Source organism: Brienomyrus brachyistius, chromosome 9 (assembly GCF_023856365.1).
Source record: "Brienomyrus brachyistius isolate T26 chromosome 9, BBRACH_0.4, whole genome shotgun sequence".
NCBI classification, from domain to species: Eukaryota; Metazoa; Chordata; class Actinopteri; order Osteoglossiformes; family Mormyridae; genus Brienomyrus; species Brienomyrus brachyistius.
Genome location: NC_064541.1, coordinates 14257260 through 14277217, shown reverse-complemented (window position 1 = coordinate 14277217; position 19958 = coordinate 14257260). Strand labels below are relative to the sequence as shown.

The 19958-nt window shown below is 47.3% G+C and overlaps 3 protein-coding genes across 4 annotated transcripts; 1 reads left to right on the top strand and 2 right to left on the bottom strand.

Moving 5' to 3' along the window:
* Positions 1–1494: 1494 nt before the first annotated feature.
* Positions 1495–5255, bottom strand: LOC125748671 (amine sulfotransferase-like). Its single transcript, XM_049025130.1, has 7 exons — positions 5088–5255; positions 4621–4779; positions 3664–3872; positions 3439–3565; positions 3195–3289; positions 2446–2626; positions 1495–2306 (listed from the first exon to the last, which is right to left on the bottom strand). Exons 1-7 carry the CDS (start codon positions 5092–5094, stop codon positions 2179–2181), a joined length of 906 nt encoding a protein of 301 aa, XP_048881087.1. The 5' UTR covers positions 5095–5255; the 3' UTR covers positions 1495–2178.
* Positions 5256–7825: 2570 nt separating this feature from the next.
* On the bottom strand, positions 7826–12398 carry LOC125748668 (zinc finger containing ubiquitin peptidase 1). Its single transcript, XM_049025127.1, has 11 exons — positions 12218–12398; positions 11478–11913; positions 11282–11383; positions 11081–11190; positions 10204–10372; positions 9934–10122; positions 9651–9816; positions 9347–9510; positions 9031–9251; positions 8841–8931; positions 7826–7965 (listed from the first exon to the last, which is right to left on the bottom strand). Exons 2-10 carry the CDS (start codon positions 11905–11907, stop codon positions 8884–8886), a joined length of 1599 nt encoding a protein of 532 aa, XP_048881084.1. The 5' UTR covers positions 11908–11913; positions 12218–12398; the 3' UTR covers positions 7826–7965; positions 8841–8883.
* Positions 12399–12452: 54 nt separating this feature from the next.
* Positions 12453–19236, top strand: kpna5 (karyopherin alpha 5 (importin alpha 6)). 2 transcript variants are annotated; one of them, XM_049026023.1, is made up of 14 exons: positions 12453–12611; positions 13262–13395; positions 13635–13736; positions 13948–14047; positions 14202–14296; positions 14463–14594; positions 14676–14764; positions 15104–15203; positions 15704–15867; positions 15960–16038; positions 16477–16602; positions 16677–16804; positions 17184–17362; positions 17673–19236. In XM_049026023.1, the coding sequence occupies exons 1-14, from the start codon at positions 12608–12610 to the stop codon at positions 17858–17860; spliced, it is 1620 nt and encodes a 539-aa protein (XP_048881980.1). In that variant the 5' UTR covers positions 12453–12607; the 3' UTR covers positions 17861–19236. The 2 variants fall into 2 exon arrangements, with proteins under 2 accessions (XP_048881980.1, XP_048881979.1); XM_049026022.1 differs by lacking the exon at positions 12453–12611 and adding an exon at positions 12646–12910.
* The last annotated feature ends 722 nt before the right edge of the window (positions 19237–19958 follow it).

Sequence of the window (19958 nt, the reverse complement as noted above, 5' to 3'; positions counted from 1 at the left end):
GTTTGAACAGCTGACCTAGAGGTTACCCCAAAAACCTGCAGACACACCGGCCCTTTGCGGATAAGATCGGCCACCCCCGCCATAAAGGAAGCCGGTTGCAGAGTTCGGTTTGAGGTTTGCTGGGAGAAATCCATGATTTTCAGGTTCTGAGTCTGCCTGCAGGTCAGTGTGCTTAAGGGCGCTAATGTTTTTAACCGCAGCTACTGCAAAAATAAGTGCAGGGAAGTGCATGGCTAATAGATTGCTAAGTAATGACCAGATCATTTACAGAAATCTTGATAATCTGCAATCTTGTAAAAAAATGAGTAATTCGTGAGTTAAAGGACTCTAATGAAAGGAGAGCAAGTCATCATGTACAGGACTCTACTGACAATAGAGTAGATCAGAGACCTTCCATGCTTGATACATTGGTGCCCAGTGTTTCTCCACCTAGTTCTTGGGGGAGCCCCAGACAGTCTGCATTTTTGCTCCCCACACCTGTATTAGATATTCAGTGTTCTTGATTGATTGTTCATGTGTGCTGGGAGGGAGCAAGAATGTGGACTGTCTGAGGAACCATGATTTTGTTTCCGTGTTCACTCCTTTCCCACTGGAGGCACCGCTGACTGTCAGCGGTGCCTCCAGTGTGAAAGGAGTGAACACGGAAACAAAATCATGGTCACTGTTTCAACTAAGAGTAAGAAGCAGCAAACGATTACTTTATGTTTTCTAATAAAGCTCAGTTAAAATGTCACCTTAGGCCACTCCCAGTGGATTCGGGGTCCCATGGGTAGAGATGTTGGCTTTTGCCGACTTGGAGGCGGTGGGGATCCACTGAATCTACAAGGTCAGGGGTGGCCAGTCTTATCCGCAAAGGGCCACTGTGTGTGCAGGTTTTCGCTGCAACTCCCAAATTATATTACTACTTAGAGGACTGATTGGCTGAGTCGTCCTCACACCTGGGTTTGAACAGCTGACCTAAAGGGTATCCCAGAAACCCACAGACACACCGGCCCTTTGCGGATAAGATTGGCCACCCCTGACCTAGGATCTCCATGCCCCCTCACCACCCTGGGGGTGGGTGTACTGGGGTTTCTGTGGGGCAGTAGCTGGCGTGGTGTGTGGCAGGGGGCAGTGCCAGTGTGTCTGTCTTAACTCCTCTGACAAGGATGAAGAGAGACTAAGAACTGGGACGCTGGGAAGATTTCACGTTGCTGAGAGGACCTCTGTGTCCAAACGCTTGGCATCATGCAAACTGCAAGTCGGAGGCGAAGATGATGGTAATCTTGATTGGCAAACTCTGTGCTCTTTGTGGACTCTTTTTTTTTTTTTGCATTCAAAGGGGGATTCCAAACAGTCATGTGATGTTCCTTATGCCTGTTAGTCAAACCAAAGGAGAACTAGGAAGGGCTACGAAATCCTGCAGTGTACATATCACAAGAGGGAAACTGTCCTGCAGTTGGTGTGAAAATTCATTCCCATTGCCAGAATGACCAAGTAGGCACTGCAGCAGAGTTTATTCACAGACAGGTTTTAATGGAATGTACAGTCGGGGGACGGTTGATGATAGACCACGATGTCTTAGTGTGATTACAGCAAATATTTAGTAACATAATCCTTTAATATGATTCATGAACATGCAGAAATCATGGCTGGCTGCTACCAATGGACTTATTAGGTTCGTTGAACCACAACTTTGCCACACATATAAAATGTGTATTAGATACAAATGTTACAATCATATTTTGTAAGTTCCGGTGGGGTGATTCCTAGTGAGTTCATAATGAAATCATGGAAACCCAGGCACCAAAGACCATGATTCCTGAAGGTTTTTGATCTGCCGCTCCCCTCTTTAGAATCAGATTGAGAATCATACCGGCTTAATTGGAGTTTAACTGATAATTCGGTGTTCTGATTCATTTATAACAGACACCTTTATCCAAGGTGATGTATGATTGAGAGAGCAGAGTTAGTCAGTCCCTAGAGCAACTGGGGTTAACGGTCTGAAGGGCCCAACGGTGAAATCACTCAGCCACGGGATTTGAACCAGCTACCTTTCAACCACGGGCACTAACACACGGAGGCGTACTCATACCTCCCACTGATAGGAAAGACGCTGTGAAACCAATCTATCATTCAGCTTGCCTGCTGCTCCCCACCTTCATTACAGATGATTGCTGGTTCCTGGTAGAATTCTGTCTACACTGAAAGATCTTTGATGTCCCAAACAAAGCTGAGTGGCACATTTTTCATCTCCTCCTGGAACATGAGGTCAAATCTTTCACTCTGGGCCACAGTGAAGTGTTTCTTCCAGTTACCGACAGTCCCTGCACCAGGAATAAAACTTAGCAGGATCCAAACAGCCTCGTTAAAACGTTTGTCTAGCTGACAAGCACTGATATTGTCTCTGATACCATGCAGATCACACCCGTAGATGTGTTTCGGTGTACATTGGACCCTGCTCACCTTTCCTCATGAAAGCCCCTTTCTGGTGATTGAGTAATGTCTCAGGCAACCGTTTGTAGTTGACGGATGAATTGTTGCTCATGTTCTCAAAGGTGCTGTGCATCACCACGTTGTCCATCTCTGAGGAGCTCAGGTCCTTCCCTAGAAAGCAGCAGATCCGCTCCACCACTGCTCTTAGATCCTGCAGACGCAACACTGTGACTGAGAATTCCTGAGAAAACACAGCTATCCTACAGAGAACAGCATGAGCTGTTGAAAAGTATACCCAAGGCTAAACTGTAAGCATGGACATCAAGCCCAGCTCTGTTCAGCTTTTTTGATGCTTACCTAGCTGTATTTGACTCAGTGATAATTAGATATATAAATGCCAGCTATTTATATGATTTTTAATGTATGAAATATGTTTATTAAAATGATACATGATGGATATATAGAGGTTGGTGTCAGGTTGGATGAACACAGTGGCTAGTCAATGCCACCCCATCGTCCGATCCAACGCTGTGGGAAGGTGTTGTCAAACTGCGTACCTACTTTAAAAAATAACACGAAATTAAAACATTACTTTGTAAAATAAAAACTGTACATCTGCCTTTGACTCACTTTATGTGCTCCATCTGAGGATTGTCTTTTTCAGGAGGACAGTCATTCATTGATATGCCATTCATACATACCGCGCACTAACATTCGCAGAAATCGGTGTGGAGAGCATGTCGTGTTTTTTCCCACGAAGACTTGCTTTTCAGGCTCACCTGGATCATCTCCTCGTAGGTAACGTACAGATGGTCCATTTCATGCCTGTGCAGGTACCAGGACTTGATGTGCTCAAACCAGTTGCTTGCAAACACTGTAATGTAAGGGTGACACATAGACACACACAAGCATATTCTATCCCCAGCATCGCATTACATCTCCATAATGCCGAAAGCCGCGGCGAACCGCAGACCTTTCGCCGTCATGACGGACGCGAATCGGAAGTGCTGACTTGCTCTTTACCTTTTCCTTGCATAAATTTCTCAAAGAAGTCATTAAAATCCTTGGGTGTCTCCAGCATGACGGCACAGTTATGGAAATGAAAGTAGGACACCAGCACATCTTTGGGGTTTCTGGCCACATAGATGACCTGAGAGCAGAGAAACGTCCCAATGAGATCCATGATACAAACGTCTTGTACCTCCATGGTCTCCTAACACTGTGGTCCGAGCCTCTATTCCCCAGCACCTTGCCACGTTTCTTTGTGAGGTCCCTTGGGAGCAACTTGTAGGGTAGGTGTGAAGAGCGTATCCGAGGTGAAGCAGCAGTGGTAAACTTCTCCTTGTCATGCAGAACCTCAATCCAGGGGATGGTTTCTAATACCATCTGGTTGGAGGTGGCTGTGATATCTCCCTTAGCCTCAATCATAGTCAGGATCTGCTTCAACCAGGTTGTTCCTGCCAGACAGATCAGTTAGGCACAAGGGGTCAGTGAACATCTTGCTTTTGCCGAGTTCGACGTGTCCCTGAGTCAACGGAGAAGGGACTTGTGTTCCACTTCTTTAACCAATAACAGTCTTCATTGCATGACATCACCTCAAATTCAAGGCTTCCAACCAGTGAGCCAGGGTGTGCATGTGTGGCTCAGTTTCTGTGCCTGTGATCAGAAAGTTGCTGGTTCAATCGTTGTCGACATTATTTTTATTATGATCATCATGAAATAAAGACCTTCCTTGACATTGCTCCATACAGCCTTGGCAGGTTCTTTAACAAAAGGCATACACAATAAAATGGGTCTTTTGCAAATCTGGGCACCTCGCCGCTTGACAGAAAACACTGGTTTTAATTAACGTAGTGATATCATACAACAAGGACTGTGCTTGGTCAAAGAAGTGATACACAAGCACCTCCCTTGTTGACCTAGGGACATGTGGAACTCAGCAAAATCAGGAAGTGCTCAGTGTGACAGTTCTGTATAATAGGATACAATGCTATGTTAATTCAAACAGAAATTTTAACTTAATCTGAAGGGCAATAAGGGAGAGATTTTTAACTTAGATATAAAGTCAAAGAGACAGGAACAGCATTATTTCTGCTATAAAGCGACAGGTCTGTCCCATCAGCAGTTTACAGTCAACAACCAACACAGTTAGCATCTCGCCAGTTGCCGAGACCAAGATAGCAGCATTGGTGTTCAGGTCCATACCTGACTTTGGGTAGGTCAACAAAAACACATCCGAGTCACGGATTGCCCAGTTTTTAATTTGCTCCACCTCATCAGAAAGGTGAATCCCGGAGATGAGGTTGAAGTCTTGGAATGAAAACAATTTATAATCTGGAGTCTGATTTTTAGGAACCGGGGCATCTGGGAAAAAATATTAACCTTGTAAATAGCCTTGGAGAAGAGCAAATGAATTAATAAATAATTATCATCAACTTTGAGAATAGCAAACTTTCCATAAAGGATTCAACTACAGATTCAAGCACATTAACTAATATTCTTTACGTACAGTTACCAAGCATCATTTTCTTGTTAGAAAAGTTATTAAGCAGATAATTGCCTTTTACATATAGCTTGTAAAGAAAGCAGTAAAACTTCACGAATACGGCAGGAGTTTTTCAGAATGCCTGTTTGGGACACCCAGTTTCGGATGGGAGCATCCTAGTTCCTACCTGCCATTTCCACCAGCCACTGGTTGCATCCAGTTGCAATAGATGGAGCCCTGCCCTTTTAAGCAGCGAGTTAATTCTAGAAGTGCTCTGGTAAATAATCAAGCTGCAGGTAAAAAGGACATTAGCCAGTTCTCAGAGAAGCCATACGATCTAACCTGAAGTGTTAGATGACACATCAACTGAAGTGTTAGATGACATACATTGTCAGAGCCACCACATCACCGTGACGACCTACCATAAATCTGGACGTTCCTTAGACAGCACTTTGTCTGTGAATTGGCTTTCACACACCCCACACGGCAAATATGCTGGTGTGGTGTCCTGACCGTCTCCCTGTTCCACATAAATGACAATCAAACTTAATCATGGTGAAAACCTAATTCATTTCACATATTCAGATATATTCAGATGGAAGCCCCAAACAATGGAAAGACCGCAAAACTGTGTTTTTTCTCATCACTGACATCCTCGGCTTTGTTTTTTGCCCTGTCGGTTGATCTTTCCACATAGAGTACACTTGTCTAGACCATCTAGCTCAAAGGCAAAGTGTTACTCTGGCAGTTCTAAAATAAAATTAAAGTAAAAGGCTCCCAGGTCTCTGTGATATGCTGCACAATTTCATATATGCAAACATTTTATATATATACATACACACCTAACCTTTCACAATTTTACTCACTGTATTTTATTCTGTTGTTTACTCATGCAAATTTATGAAACAAGGGACAGTGTCCCCTCAGTTCCTATTTTCATGATATAAATCATTTTATTCAGGTGTTCCAATCTCTTCCATAGCCGCAGGAGTATAAAATCAAGCACCTAGGCATGCAGACTGCTTCTACAAACATTTGTCAAAGAATGGGTCACTCTCAAGAGCTCAGTGAATTCAAGCGTGGTACTGTGATAGATGCCACCTGTGCAATAAGTCCATTCGTGAAATTTCCTCACTACTAAATCTTCCACAGTCAAATGTTATTATAAGAAAGTGGAAGCAATTTGGAACAGTGGCAACTCATCCACGAAGTGGTGGGTCACGTAAAATCACAGAGCAGGCGCACAGTGCAGAATGCATGCAGAGGTGCACAGTGTGCAGAAGTCTCCAGTTGTCTGCAGAGTCAATAACTACAGACCTCCAAACTTCATGTGGCCTTCAGAGTAGCTCAAGAACAGTGTGTAGAGAACTTCATGGAAAGCGTTTCCATGGCCGAGCAGCTGCATCCAAGCCTTACATCACCAACTGCAATGTAAAGCGTCGGATGCAATGGTGTAAAGCACACTGCCACTGGACTCTAGAGCAGTGGAGATGTTCTCAGGAGTGATGATTCATGCTTCTCTGTCTGGCAATCCAATGTACGAGTCTGGGCTTGGCGGTGGCCAGGAGAACGGTACTTGCCTGACTGCACTGTGCCAAGTTGAAAGTTTGGTGGAGGGGGGATTATGGTGTGAAGCTGTTTTTCAGCTTGACCCCTTAGTTCCAGTGAAAGGAACTGTTAATGCTGCAGCATTCAAAGCCATTTTGGACAATTTTATGCTCCCAACTTTGTGGGAACAGTTCGGAGACGGTCCCTTCCTGTTCCAACATGACTGCGCACCAGTGCACAAAGCAAGGTCCATAAGGACATGGATGAGCGAGTCTGATGTGGAGGAACTTGACTGGCCTGCACAGAGCCCTGACCTCAACCCGACAGAACACCTTTGGGATGAATTAGAGCAGAGACTGCGAGCCAGGCCTTCTCGTCCAACATCAGTGCCTGACCTCACAAATGCTCTCCCGGAAAAATGGTCAAACATTCCCATAAACACACTCCTAAATTACTACTGGTCGGCTAATGTGATCAGAATGAGATGTAAGCATGCTAGGTTGTAATGTAGTGCTTGTTTATCAGTGCATGGAAGCTGGTGCTCATCACCTTAAGACAGGACTGCAGATACACATCACATACACATCTCCCATCAGCTGACTCAAAGTCTACAATAACAACACTTAATCTACCACCATGCATGATGGGCACCGTCCTAGTAAAGAATGGTGAAAGGGTTGCTGAAATGTCTGATTAAAGGTTTGATTAATGTAAAACTTAGGATAAGTAATGGATAATCTCTCTGTCCAGGGTTGCCCGACATACTCCTGACTGGGTTGCGGTGACCAGCATGATCATGGACACCCTTCAACACTTCAGAATAACATATTAGGAACATTTGTGCCCTTGAGAGGTAAAGTGGGCTATCCCACACGTCAGACAAAAATGAGATTAGTGTCCAATATTAATTATTGAGGGTCTATCTATCTTTTAAATATACCTAGATCTGTGCTACCTATGATATATATCAATTGTAGGGTATAGGCTGATTTTTTTTTTTTTAAAAATCAACTTTGGAGCTCATTTTCTCAAAACTTTGTTTTTGTGGGATAGCCCAATTTACCTCTCAAGGGCGCATTTTATTCCTGACACATGGTCTTGAGACAGCTTGTAGAGGAGCCCATTCCTCAATGTAAATTTCTCCCCGTACTTCATGTAGTGTATGACAGCCAGTGACCCCTTCACTCTCTCCCCTAGATGGCCTGTGACCAATCTACCCATAATACATAACCCTAGATAGACAACTTACCGACAAAGTGCTTTCACACACCCCACACTGCAAATATGCTGGTGTGGTGTCCTGACCTGCAGGCACCATCTGAGGGAGATGATCCAAGGCTGACACATGGTGAGCTCTCACACCAGCCTCCCAGACTTCTTGTGACTCAAGAACAGCCTGGATGCGCCTACTGGTCTGGCAGCCCTGGTTTACGCGATGACTGAGAACAAAGGACCTGGACATTTCCTACTTTGCCGGGCAGAAGAGTCTTGGTTTTCTTGAACCACAGAGTTGTTTCCTGTTAAACCAGAGAATGCGTGGCCACTGAGCCAGTGATTGACCTTGTCACATACTGAATTCAAGACAGTTCAATCAATTTGCGCTCATCTTGGTGACAGCCTCTGTCCTTTATATACATACTGCAACACTGCTATGGGGAACTTCTATTCATTGAATCGGAGGATGACATGAACATTAAGTGCAGGTGTGAAGTGCACTGCTCTGCTGGAACAGGGTTGTATCAGGCACATAGAAGCAGGATGAAGACCCATAAAGCGAGGAAGAAGCTGCAGTTTGCAATATTACACACACACACCCATTTTATATATATACACACACATATATATACACACACATTATACATACACACACATACACACACATATATATATATATATATATATATATATATATATATATATATATATATATATATACACACACACACACACATACATACATACATACATATACACACACCCATAAATTGAGAAATGAGTAAAACAAATAATTGTGATGTGGTCTAAATTTTTTGCATCGGCTGTGAATGACATAATATGCCCTTTTTCCCCTTCAGATAATCCATGCGTATCGAAGCAAAACACTGGTATCTCTGCCCACTCTCACAATTAGATACAAGTGACGCACTTTCAGCCTTGATATTAAGCAGACCCATGTCACTATGGTTATGGCTTGGGTACAACTCTGACAACTTTGTTACGTTTGTAATGTTAGAAGACGGAGCAAAAACATCCAACATGACTAATTAACCAAGACATGGCAAACCAGCCACATTAAACATTTCTGCTGAATAGTAAAATGACGAAAGCTTGTTGTTTATGTAAAGATGACAAGATTAAATTTATTTACATTTAAAAACACACACAAACACACCGATTCATGTATATATACGGTCCTCAGCTTCGCTATTTCTGGATCACTGAATCCTCTCTGCACGCAGTGTTCGTGAGTTTATAATCTGTGTCTGAAAACAAAGAACATTATTTCAGGCACAATGGAAATTGGTAGCTGACAGCGCAGGAATCTCGGGGCGCTGACCAATAGCCAGCATAAATGTGCTTACCCGCTTCTCCTCTGGAGAAAGTACTCCCTCTACAGCAACAATCTGGTACTGTTTGTGCACCAGATGACTGGGAACCTTGCGAAGGGAGCGCAGGGCCGTGGCTGCAATATTTGAGCACGTCAGGCGTCTCATGTCCTCTAGGGGACACCCTGGGTCAAAGAGCAGGAGACAGAGACTACCGTTCCTCCTCTGCTCTATTCCCACAATGGAGCGACTATGGCCTGGACAGGCAGACAGAGAGAGAGATTTTAAATCAGGAAGATTTTAAGGAAACCATTAAACAGAACACAAACCCTCGGAGAAGGGGCGCGCATACCTTGGTGCTGTAGGTAAAGGGGAGGCTGTGTGGTTTTGACCACCCGAGGGGGTAGCTTAGCACCCCTGCTGGCAGAGCAGGAGAAGTACTTCTTGACCCATTCAAAGAGATGAGGGTGGGTGTTTTTGGCACCACTGGGCTGGGGGAAGTCCACAATGTGAGCCCTACCAGCATAAAAAGGGAGGACGACATGACAGCCAATCACAACCATTACCCACAAAGCAGGTCGGCCCTCACCAGGGCAGCCAATCACATAACAGGACAGGGGGTACAAGGCCTTTAAAGTGATTTAAGAACCTCTCACCTGATTCCAAGGGAAGTGAGGAGTGAAAATATTTCTGTCGCTCCAATCCAGGCTCTTGTTCCCTTTAGGGAGTTACTGAACTGTGATGCACCCTGAGGGTCCACTCCCTGCTGCCAGGCCTCCTCGATCAGGGCCTGCACGCGTGGGATATTGGGGACTCTCCCAACTATCAGATGACAGAAGAAAATCGTGTGACAGAATCAATGTGTGTCACATGACCACACTCACAGAGCAAGATGAGGAAAACTGCCAGAGTTTGCCTACTGTGTGGCAGTGTACAGACCTGTGACACATGGTGCGTATAGCTCCATATTCTGCAAAGACGACTGCAACATCTGATAGTTTCTGTAGCCACAGCCCCAGCCCCGGTCACCTTCTGAACATGAGAAGTGATCGGTTTCTGCACTCAGCCACACGTGAACGATGTCATGGCCCTGCCTGACATAGTGCTTGTAGAGGGCTGACATCACGCCTGGGGGGAAGGGAGGGGTTAAAAGTGGCTACTGTGCACCCCCATTGATGAGTGGTCAGACCAGTAATCCGGTCTCCATACCAGTTGTTCTGGTCTTGCAGTCGTCTATTCCTGACGCCAGGCTCTCCATCATTTCTGACTTCTTCCTGTGGAACTCAACTGGGGTCATGTGACCGCGAGACACCGCCTTCTCCATGCTCTTCTCCGCCTGCCGGAGATAGCCCCCACTGCCATCGAGGCCAAACTGCCTCTGCAGGGGAAGGGGACAAAGGCACAGCGAGGACCGATTTCACACCATGCATACAAATAGGTGTACAAGTGTTCTGACCTAGAGGCAGCTGCTTATGTCAAACCTTGGTAAATCATATATATTAAATATGTATATATGTAATTACACAGTTCTGGAAAAAATTAAGAGACCCACTCAATTTGTGGGTGTGCACCTGTGTAAAACGTTATGTTTTTGCAAACTCCAGCCGGGGTCTTTCTTGCTTCTCATTGATGAAGGGCTTCTTCCTTGCTTTAGGGGTCTTCAAAGGCTTCTAGGAGTCCTAGCAGGTCTAACTGTCCTAGCAGTGCACTTCACAGCTGGACTTAATGTTTCTCATTCTAAAGGTCACTTGAGGTCATCCTCCGATTCATGGGGCACTGCTGGGTAAGCTAGCGGTCATCTCTGGCGTTAGAAAGACGCTTCTGCCCTCTACCTGGCTGGTTTTTTGGTTATTGCCAGTGTCTCCTGCTTGTTGTTGTGTACTGCTGTCTTGGACATTTTCAGTGTGGAAGCAGCCTGCCTCGCAGTGTAGCCTTCTGCCAGCAGAGCCAGGTTTAAACCAGGACTTGAAAATACAGATGATTTTTTTTAAATATAGAGCGGTCTCAATTTTTTCCAGAGCTGTATAAAACTGGGAGGTGTTGTGGTCCATGCCAAGTGAAGAGGCTGGTCATGGTGAACAGTCACCTGCAGCTTCCTGAAGTCCTCTGCTTCTCGTTTGGACTCCTCCACCTTTAGTCTCAGCTGCTCTTCCTCCTGAAGCTCTCTGGCCAACTGCAGGTCAGAACTAGAAGATTCTGCAAAGCAGCAGAAGGAACACTGGCTACAAAGTAGCGAACGTAGAGGGCGTCCCCTCTTAACCCGAGCTGTAAGCAGCATTTCAGGTACCTCTGTCCATATCTTGCTCCTGCAGGTGCAGCTCTACATGTTCCTGTAAGACAAACCGGTCACTGCACACCAGGGCACACACTGGACATGTGTACCTCTGCTCTGAAACACAAAATCAGCATCGTCGACATGTCAGAATCTCACTACCGTTCAGGTCCCTACACAGACGCATCTCTAAAACACTGACTGCTCCTACCTTTCCCAAGGGAAGTGCAAACCTCTCGGTCAGGTGCTTCTTGGGTCCTTGAACCCCCCAATACTGGGCGCTGCGGATTCTGCCTGGTTTCACTAGCTTTCAGTTTTTTGGCACTCTCTTCCAAAGATGGAACAAGCCACATTGTTTCAGGTGACCCCCTCTCTGGGACTCTGACACCCTCTGCTATACATCTGCTGGAAAAGACACCTGGTCGACTTTTATTCTTGTCCACCTCATCCTGTCTCGCTTGTGCCTGAGTGTCAGCCTCTGGATGAGCAGTGTTAATGTGAAATTGGATCTCATCATAAGTTAGCCCCGCCATTGAACAGAGTGGGCAGCTTATCTCCCTCTCCAGGTGACTCAAGAGCAGATGGGTCTTCATGTCCTCCTCCAGCAAGGCCTCTTCGCCACAGATATCACAGACTAACATGACGACCTGAAATACAATGCGTTGTGTAGATTTTAAATTCATAACCTTCCCCGATAGAAACGCGTGAACGTCTAGCAATTAAACATGTGGGCCCTTACTCCTGAATATGCTGGGACTGACGGTGTATGCTAACCGGTAACTTGTCTGTCTATAGACCGTTCACACAGACTGAATGACACAGAGGGCATAAAAGAGTTGGCTTGGGACGGGAAATCGCTGGCGATAGAAAAAGGCAGGCAGGTAAGAAGACATAAACATAACAGGCAATTTGACAATTTAGACAGATATCTAATAATATGGAAATACTTACACTGAAAAAGTAGAAAGTATATGCGCCAAACTACCCTTTAACTTCCCAGATATTGTATTTCTAATTTTACTAAAATAGTTTGAATTACTAAGAGCGGCTAAATGCTAAAAGCTTCTCCTTCTAGTTTAATTAACAAGTCTCTCGCTCCAATTGGTTGACGGGGCCGGAAGTAGTGTTTTTCTGTTTTTTTTTTTAAACGGAAGTGAGTCTTTTCCTAAAGGCGGAAATAAATGTGGAGCCGCCGTGACGTTTGAGTGGCTGTTTGCTGCGAGGGTAGCTGGGATACCTGTGACGGATCTAGGGGGTACGCCATATTGTTCACGAAACTGTGGGAACTGGCGGAGGTTGCCGCAAGGAAACAGGGTTACTTACGGGGATTTTTTTCATCGAATGGGTAAGTCGAGCTTGGCCGTGGGTTACTTAGCCACCTCGCGGCGCTTTGGGAAGCTGTACCTGGACCCTGTTTAATCGAGGCACCGTGTATTTGGACAGGGCCGAGAGGAGGAAATGAAGGGGGTGTGTGGGGGGGAGAGCAGGACTGCCAAATGCCGCCTCCGCGTTTAACTAGTTAGTCTGCTTACCCTGTGGTTACCAGGGAGTAAAGACTGTGGGTCCAAAGATTATCTGGCATCTTTTGAGATCTGCGCGGTGGATTACCGGGGACTGGGCTGGAAGTCTGGCGTATGATGACTTGTAGGCTGGTTATGCTAAGCTGTTAATCTGTCAAACGAGACGGGTCACATACTGTCCCTGTTTTCGAGGTTTCATATAGGGGCGAGGGGTGTGTTCTCATTTAGTGATCGGTAAAGCTGATCAAACTCACTTTTTAATGTGGATAGATTACTTGTCGCCCACCTAAACATAATACTAATAAATCGAACGTACTGTTAATATACGTATTTTGTTGGGTAATCCCCTCAATGTTGCGCGAATTAAAAGCAGGGCATGCCACCTTTATCCCTATTTGATGCCTCAGTACCGACTGCCTCATAGGAGAGAGGAGACTGCTTTCTGTTGGTTTACTTTTCTCATGTTCACTTCTAGTCACCATGGCAAGTCCAGTGAATGACAACTACCGGATGAAGAGCTACAAGAACAAGGCCCTGAACCCCCAAGAGATGCGGAGACGCCGGGAAGAAGAGGGCATTCAGCTCCGCAAGCAGAAGAGGGAGGAGCAGGTAAACAAGGGCTTGTGTCACTGTGGTTGTGTAGGGTGGTGTCCCTTGGCCCCGAACCCGAGGGTGGTGAGGATAGCGTGACCTCATTTCTGAAACTGTTATCCGTGCATTGTGTCATGGGCGTGAATTCCTATCCTGCTGCATTTTTCAGTTGCTTTATATGGCTTTTTAGAGATCCCAAACATATGCTTTCCTCTGGGTTTTCTTATACTGACCGTAGACTTAAACCTTACTTGCAGCTGTTCAAGAGGAGAAACGTCTCCCTTCCCGTCGGAGATGAGTCAATGCTGGAGTGCCCCATCCAGGACCCTGATGTCAGCTCTACTGTGCCTGTGTCGGGCGTAAGTATGCCTGCCCCCTGTCTATTTGAACCAGGGAGCTGCTGACTGTGACATCATACCACGTTTCGGTCACGCTCTCTCAAAGGCCCATGGGTCAGCCGTGGGTAGCACTTTCCTCTGCTTGTCTTGTTCAGCAGTCTGGTGTTTTTCTGGCAGCCATGAAGGAACAGCTTGGGTAATTGTGTGTGTGTGTGTGTGTGCGCCATTCCAGGAAGCTGTCATAACGCCCGACATGATCCAGATGATCTTCTCTGATGACCCAGACCAGCAGCTCATCGCAACACAGAAATTCCGGAAGTTGCTCTCCAAAGGTATGGGGGTTATTCTTCACCCCTGTTCTTGATCGGTTTTTTTTTTTTAAATGGTTGTTTCTCTGCACATGGAAACGTGGGTAATTTTATGATTCTTGGGGAAAAGAGGGTGCATCGTGAGTTGTTACGGTGTTCTGCTTCCTTTCCTGCTCAGAGCCCAACCCCCCCATTGATGAGGTCATCTTAACACCTGGCGTGGTCAACAAGTTCGTAGAGTTTCTCAAGAGGAGCGAGAACTGTACTTTGCAGGTATGTTTGGTGATGGGTGTCTGTTTCAGTGCCCTAAGTGTAAATTTCTGCTACGTCCCATCCCTGAGATATGGGATGTGATCTTTGGTCTGGTCTGTTCCTACAACAGGGGCGTGATGTGTTTCTGCCTTGTTCCCCTTGCCCCACCCCTTCTTCCTCATGGCAGTTCGAGGCAGCGTGGGCCCTTACCAACATCGCCTCGGGCACTTTTCTCCACACCAAGGTGGTGATTGAGACGGGAGCCGTGCCCATCTTCATCGAGCTGCTCAACTCGGACTATGAGGATGTCCAGGAGCAGGTAAGGGACAATCTGTGTGTGAACTGAGGGTCTGCCAGCAGGGGGCGGCGGTCACAGTGATGTGTCGACGGTGTGTTTCAGGCAGTCTGGGCTCTGGGGAACATCGCTGGTGACAATGCAGAGTGCAGAGACTATGTGCTGAACTGTGGAATCCTGCCATCTCTCCTGCAGTGAGTTATCTCTCTGTCCGCTGTCTCTGTTAGCTGAGCTCTTAATTATTTTAGAGTACAATTAGACGCTCAACTTAAGTGAGAAGTGAAACTGGATGTGACGTGAGTCAGGAGGTTTTAAGTGAAGACAGTCTCTTACTCTTCAGTTATTAATTCAAGTGAGGAGATAAACATACGTAAAGGAACTGTGATCGTTTTAACATTACAGGCACTTTTTCAATGGACAGATTCAGTAAAGTAGAATGTAATGAAACCCCAGCCTGTGGTTCTGTAAGTGCGGCACAACTATCTCAGAAGTACGTGTTTCCCCATGACCCAAATGTTCTGTCTGCCCCCCAGGCTGCTGACGAAATCCAGCCGGCTAACGACCACTAGAAACGCGGTGTGGGCACTCTCCAATCTGTGCCGGGGGAAAAACCCCCCTCCAGATTTCAGCAAGGTACTACACCCCCTTCTGAGGCCTCCAGCTATGAAACGGGGCGGAACTGGGTAGCTATGATGAAGCCAACTTGAGATAAAAGTGTCCGGCCTCTCCAAATCAAATATAGGTTCAAACCCCAGTATTCTGTAATATTTGTGTTGCTGGTGAGACCCAGAGATCGCAAAAGTGCCTCATGTTCACAGTATATGTTGGATAGTCCTCTCCTTGATTACTCTATAGTGACACCTACAGGACCGGGGTTGAAATTGCGTGGAAGCTGCCATGCTCTATGCTCTATCACTATGAGGCCCGCAGGCCGTAGAGCGACAGGAAACAGGTGGCTGACCTCACATTGCAGGAGGAGTGTGTCAGCTGTCGTGAGGCTCTTCTGCTGGGGCAGCAGCTATAAATGGGGTGAAAATTCTGTAAATGACAGAAGGTGTGTGGGGGAAAAGCCACACCTGCAGTGGCTGATGGGAAGTGAGTGATATGGCATTACCCTGTCCCCTCCCCGCCAGGTGTCCCCCTGTCTCAGCGTCCTCTCCCGGCTGCTCTTCAGCAGCGACCCTGATGTTCTGGCCGATGCCTGTTGGGCGCTCTCGTACCTGTCGGACGGACCCAACGACAAGATCCAGACGGTGATAGACTCCGGCGTGTGCCGGCGCCTGGTGGAGCTGCTCATGTAAGGGGCGGGGGGGGGCGTGGAGGGAGGCCGGTGAAGCAGGGGCTTGGGGGGCCGCCTTCACGCTTGAAACCATCTCCTCCATCCCTCAGGCACAGCGATTACAAGGTGGTGTCTCCCGCCCTCCGAGCCGTCGGCAACATCGTCACGGGAGATGACGTCCAGACTCAGGTTCTCCTGTTCGCCTCTTTGTCCAATCGGCCCAACCTTGTCTTTCGGTCCCTCTCTGTCCCATGTGGAGTTTGATCCAGTCCTGCGGGTACCACGGACACTGACAGATTTAGCATGTCAGAAATGAGACATGTTTTAGATTTAGATTAACTTAAGCGAAGTGTATTTTATTCCCAGTGGCGAATTCTCGTGCGTGCGGCAGCAAGTATGTCAGGCACAGTCGAGCGTTTAGTGCAAAATAAACGTGTTGCAAATGAGTAAATGTCATGAGGACAGATCAAGAAATGCAAGGTACACAAATGGAATCCTGAAAGACTTAATGTTTCGTCCTGATTGCAGAGCGATTGCCGCGTTCGTGTCTGAGGAAATCGAGCCAGAGGAAACGCGTGTCATGCGTGTGCGTGTCATCCGCCTGACCGTGTGCGTTCATGTCCGCAGGTGATCCTCAACTGCTCGGCTCTGCCCTGCCTACTTCACCTGCTCAGCAGCCCCAAAGAGTCCATCAAGAAGGAAGCCTGCTGGACGGTGTCCAACATCACAGCTGGGAACAGGGCGCAGATCCAGGTCCGTCCCGCGTCCGTCCGCCTGCCCGTTTCCCCCAGTTGTCCGTTCTTGACATCAGCATGCTATTTCCTCAGGCTGTGATCGATGCCAACATCTTCCCGGTGTTGATCGAGATTCTCCAGAAGGCCGAGTTTCGTACGAGGAAGGAAGCGGCCTGGGCGATCACAAATGCCACCTCTGGAGGCACTCCTGAGCAGATCAGGTATAAACGGGGTGTTGGAGTTGCTGATTGGCTGGACACGTATGAAGGTCTTTAGGTTGTCGGACCTGGCGTGATGAGACTTGGCATGTTGGAGGCAGCATCTTGAAAAGTGCGTCTGGGGTTCTGTGACTCGGGGGATTAGGCCTCCGCGGATATGATCGGTAGGTGCTGGTTCGAGCTCCGTCCTCTGCCGAATAGTCACATCTCTGTTGGATCCTTTACCAAGGCCCTTAACCCTGCCGTAGTACCGGATAAGTGGCCTGACCTGTGTGTATGTCACAAAGGGGAGCAAGTTGGGATATGTGCAAATCAGCGTTCCAAAGTATATTGCCTCATGCAAATGGCGAATAAAGAATCTTTTCTCACTTCTTGTCTGCAGGTACCTGGTGTCCTTGAATACCATCAAACCTATGTGTGACTTGCTGACAGTCATGGATTCCAAGATAGTGCAGGTGTCCCTGAACGGCCTGGAGAACATCCTCCGGCTGGGGGAGCAGGAGGCGAAACAGAACGGCACGGGCATCAACCCCTACTGCGCGCTCATCGAGGAAGCTTACGGTAAAGCCGCACGCTTCTCTGCCTCCCTGTGTCCGCAGCCCTGTCCCACGGCAGCCGGCATCCGTCTCGGGAAGCAGTCGTCTTAATCTGTGATTTAGTCGTGATGATATGGTTGAATCTCGGCCAACCACCAATGTTCAGAATGCATAGTGTATAAAAGGGGGATACATTCCTACCTATCTGGTGCTCCGAGTTCTCTTTCTGGAATGTTCACGTCGGTGCGCCCAGCTTGCCCATAAGGGATCCGCCTGGGCTCATCCTGTTCTAACGGAGGGGGTGGGGGGGCTGTTTGTTCTCTTCATGCTCGCAGGTCTAGACAAGATCGAGTTCCTGCAAAGCCACGAGAACCAGGAGATCTACCAGAAGGCCTTCGACCTGATCGAGCGCTACTTCGGGGTGGAGGAGGAGGATGCCAACTTGGCCCCACAGGTGGACCAGAACCAGGCGCAATTCATCTTCCAGCAGTCTGAAGGTCCCGTAGGAGGTTTCCAGCTCTAATCGTCCGCCCCCCTGCTCCCCTGGAGACCCTGCGAGAGTCTGACACCGTCGCCCGGATACATAAACTCCTTTCAGCATCTGCCTGCCCGGATCTGCTGCTTTCCCAGAGTGCACTGCGACGCGTGTGGCATGCCTAGGCCATGGCGTGGGGTCCCCCCCCCTTTCTTGTTCTGTAACTGTGATGCTGGTTTCCCAGACTGACGACCCCCCCTCCCCCCCCCCCCCCCCCCCCCCCCCCACAGCCCATAACAATGTGAACTACCTCGATATTCAGTCCGCGGCCGCAAAGCCATCCTGCACCGGCCTGGTTTTGCGGTCCGAGCTTCGTCTGGGATGAACGTACCCGAGGTGTGGATGAGCGAATGTATTCGTGGTAGGAGATGCTAAACTATACCCGCATTTTACATCACTTAGTATAAAAGTGTGCGTTTCTGTGGGGCTCCTGTTGATAATCAAGCTGAGAGGCCCTTTGGGCCGGCTTGGCCCTCGCCGGAGCCCTGTGTTCCCTCTAGCTGTAGCTGATGGTCTGTGTGAACGTCCAGGGTGATGTCAGGGCGGCCCGCCTGCCCCCCCCTTATTGGAAAGCCACAGGCACAGGGATCTGTGGTAGGGTGACGGAAAGTCGGCTGGAATGAGCTTAAAGCTCACACTTTAGTTAAATGTGGCTGGAGATCTACTATGTACATTATATATAGGCATATTGTATATTTAAGAAACAAATGTGTGAAAAGCATATATACAGCAGCATTACGTGTGGGATTGTGGCTCGGCAGTAAGAAGACCTGGACCAAGGTGTGTGATGCTGCAAGTCTAGTTCCACGCTCCTTCATCACTTATTTAAATGTTCAGACCTGCCCCTACACACCTGCTCCTGCGGGGCAGCTGCAACTCAGTGTTTGGTTCTGTCGACTTTACTCCCGTGTGCAAAAAGTGAACCTGAACTGGAGCCACGGCAGTCCGAAGGAAAACGAAACGTGACTGTATTGCGTTAAGAGCTACACTCCTAAAAGCAGGAGCCATTTTTTGGAAAAGGTAACTTTCTTTTGTTTGGTTTTTGCAGATGCATTAAATACTGTAGGTTGGCTGAAGAATGGGGGGCGCGGCTTCATACGACACAAAAGTGATTTGTAAATCGCTGCTCATGTGGACTGGTGTATAGTTTTGTAATTTGTCTGTCTGTACGCTGTGCTGGTTGGCCGTCCCTCGGGGACGGAGCGTGCTGATTGGCCGGGACCTGAACCGCCGCACGGCGTCGAGCCCATCCGCTGACGCGTGGCTGTCGTTCTGCTCTGTCCGGAAGAAAGTGCCGCTGGTCTCCACCTAAGAATGTTGAGGCGGGAAAACCAGATTCAGGAAATAAACAGTTCTGCTACAAAGGGTCTCTAATTTTTTTTTTATTTTATTATTATTTTTTTTTCTTCATTCCTGAGTTGTCTTAAAATTATATCAGGTAAGTACTATTTTAGAGTTTTGGCCACACTGATTTTCAAGGAGCTGGAGGTGAGGACCCTGGATCATTAGGGGTAGTTGTGAAGCTTTTCCAGTTAGGGTTCAATCTGCTCTGTGACAAACAAGATAGAGTTGGTAAGACAGTTTGGGTACTGGATCTGTTGTCTATTGGGGCAACAAAGTAAAATATCTTTCATGAATGTATAAAAATGCTGTGATTCTTGCCTTTTATATCAGAATTATTTCTCTCCAAGTACTGTTACGTACAAGAAATTTACTTTGGGGTGCAAAACAAGGGAAATCGACAATATAAATGATGTTCATAAATATTCCCTTATACTTTGTTGCAAGTTCTGATCACAGGATCTTTCAGTGAGAAGCACTTCCGAGGTTTGCAGCATGTATGATGATGCTTAGTGTGTCTGTGAGCAGGGACTCTGTGATTCTGGTCCTGCTAATCACAGACAATCCACGTGGGCGAGCCATTTTAATAACGGGGTGATGTCCACATCCTGTTCCCTGCTGTCCTGCTCCAGACATGCCACAGGCTAGATTCTCAGGGTCATGCTTTCACATGGGCGTTGCTCTTATCGAAACTCTCCGCTGCAACACCAGCACTGCCTTCTAAAAGCAAAAGATGTGTTTGCCC